The sequence below is a fragment of the Nicotiana tomentosiformis genome, chromosome 12, assembly GCF_000390325.3.
Source record: "Nicotiana tomentosiformis chromosome 12, ASM39032v3, whole genome shotgun sequence".
Lineage (NCBI taxonomy): Eukaryota > Viridiplantae > Streptophyta > Magnoliopsida > Solanales > Solanaceae > Nicotiana > Nicotiana tomentosiformis.
In genome coordinates, this window is record NC_090823.1 from 5,005,158 (window position 1) to 5,007,141 (window position 1,984).

The 1,984-nt window shown below is 32.1% G+C and overlaps 1 protein-coding gene across 1 annotated transcript; it reads left to right on the plus strand.

Annotated features, from left to right (window-relative positions):
* Window positions 1-464: 464 nt before the first annotated feature.
* On the plus strand, window positions 465-1,406 carry LOC104086941 (21 kDa protein-like). Its single transcript, XM_009591334.4, has one exon. The coding sequence runs from the start codon at window positions 497-499 to the stop codon at window positions 1,103-1,105; it is 609 nt and encodes a 202-aa protein (XP_009589629.1). The 5' UTR covers window positions 465-496; the 3' UTR covers window positions 1,106-1,406.
* The last annotated feature ends 578 nt before the right edge of the window (window positions 1,407-1,984 follow it).

Sequence of the window (1,984 nt, forward strand, 5' to 3'; positions counted from 1 at the left end):
ATCGTGTATAAAACTTAAAAATTTCACGTTAATTATGTATAAATTTTTTATACTATAGTCAAATCTCTCAATAACAGTATCGTTATATAACATCCATTCATTATAAAAGCCTAGTTTTTTATGAAACTAATTTTTATGTCATGTTATAATATATATTCTTTATAACGGTTCTTCGCTATAATAATCAAAATAATCCCGAAGAAATGAGATTGTTATAAAAATATTTAAATGTTGTATCCGCTTAGAAAAAACTTGAAAATTGCAAAGAAATAAAATTAATGCCAAAGCTAAAGGGGTCACGTGAAGGCCTTTAATTCCTACCTCAAAAGAAGATGATAATTTTTTGTTTTTTGAATTAAATACGATCATTGACATGAATAAGAAATTAGTACTAACTACTAACAACTCTTTTCAACTCTATATAAAGCTTCCCTAAGATCCTAGACACTTCACTGAACTACAACCATTCCTCAATTCCAAATCTAGAAAGCAAAATATGGCCAACTTTAGTCTTCATCACTTCTTAATACTTTTCTTGTTTTTCCATTGTATTTTTGTCAACGTCGTTACTGAGTCTGTCACGTCCCAAAATCCCGCTACCACATACTTCATTAAAACCTCATGCAAAAATACTTTATACCCTACCGTATGTATCCAATCTCTCTCTGCCTATGCAAATACCATTCAATTAAGCGAGCAACAACTCGCTCAAGCAGCATTATCTATTAGTTTAAAAAAAGCCAAACTTGCTGCCGATTTTATTTCCAAAATTACAAAAATAAGGGGATTAAAGCCAAGAGAATTTCAAGCTGCTAAAGATTGTTTATCCACCATGAATGATAGTGTTTATCAGCTTAATCGATCGATACCCGAGCTTAGCCAAAGCGGACAATTAGCAGCAGGACAAGATTTTACTTGGCATGTTAGTAATGTTCAAACATGGATTAGTGCTGCACTTACTGATGAAAATGCTTGTCTTGATATGTTTAATAATCCTTCTATGGATGGAAAAATTAAGGCTTTGGTTAGGGCTAGAGTCTTTGCTGCTGCACAAGTTACTAGTAATGCACTTGCTTTGGTTTATCGCTTTGCAGAGAGACACTAATTACTATTAGTTATGTTGCGCGGATTCTTCAAAATATTGTCTTATATATCTATGCTGGATTCTTCAAAAATGTACTACTTTTAGAGGACCCGATACGTATCTACCGATATTTTTGGAGAATCTGAGCAACGTAACGTAGTTACATAGTATCGACTTGTATAAGTCCAAGCCTTGCAGTTTGCTATAGCTAGTTTTGTGATGTAAATGTTATAATTACTAGTACTATATCTTTCTTTACACTGCTTTGCAGTTGATGTTGTAACAAAACTTTAGTTGAAATTAACCATCATCTTGCTAGCTAGTTTTGTTATCTAATCGTGGACGAATTTGGATTCGAAATGAGTATGATTTTATTATATATATATATATATATATATATTTTTTAATTTTTTCGTGTATATAAACATAAAGTTCTAAATTATAGATTCATGAACTGATAGAATCTACACTAAATTCGCCTCTTTTGTATAATGTTGCCTGCTGGCTACTAGCTAGGTGGGCTCCAGCATGATAATATATTGTTTTTCAACTCGTTGGCATATGTACATATGAGGAAACGAGGCAGAGCCACATAGGCCCTATTGAAAATATCTCTAATTGTTTTTCGCCTGTCACCTTTAATTAGAGGTTTTGGATTCGAGCGGGCTTAGAGAATTTTTTTTTTGATAGAGAATATTTTCTCCTTAACGAGCATTACACGATACGAATCCGAATTAATCGGAATCCTATGTTGACGTTTTTTTTATTTAAGATGAAATAGTCTTAAAATAAAGGTGAATGGAAAATGGAGGGAAAAATGAAATTTTTGAGTAAAATTTTAAGTTTCCCCCTCTTGAAAATGAGACATTGTCCTATATTGGAAGATGAAAAGATTTTTGG

Bases quoted from the DNA above. Each gene is read 5' to 3' on its own strand.
- LOC104086941 (XM_009591334.4), top strand. From the start codon at position 497: ATGGCCAACTTTAGTCTTCATCACTTCTTAATACTTTTCTTGTTTTTC.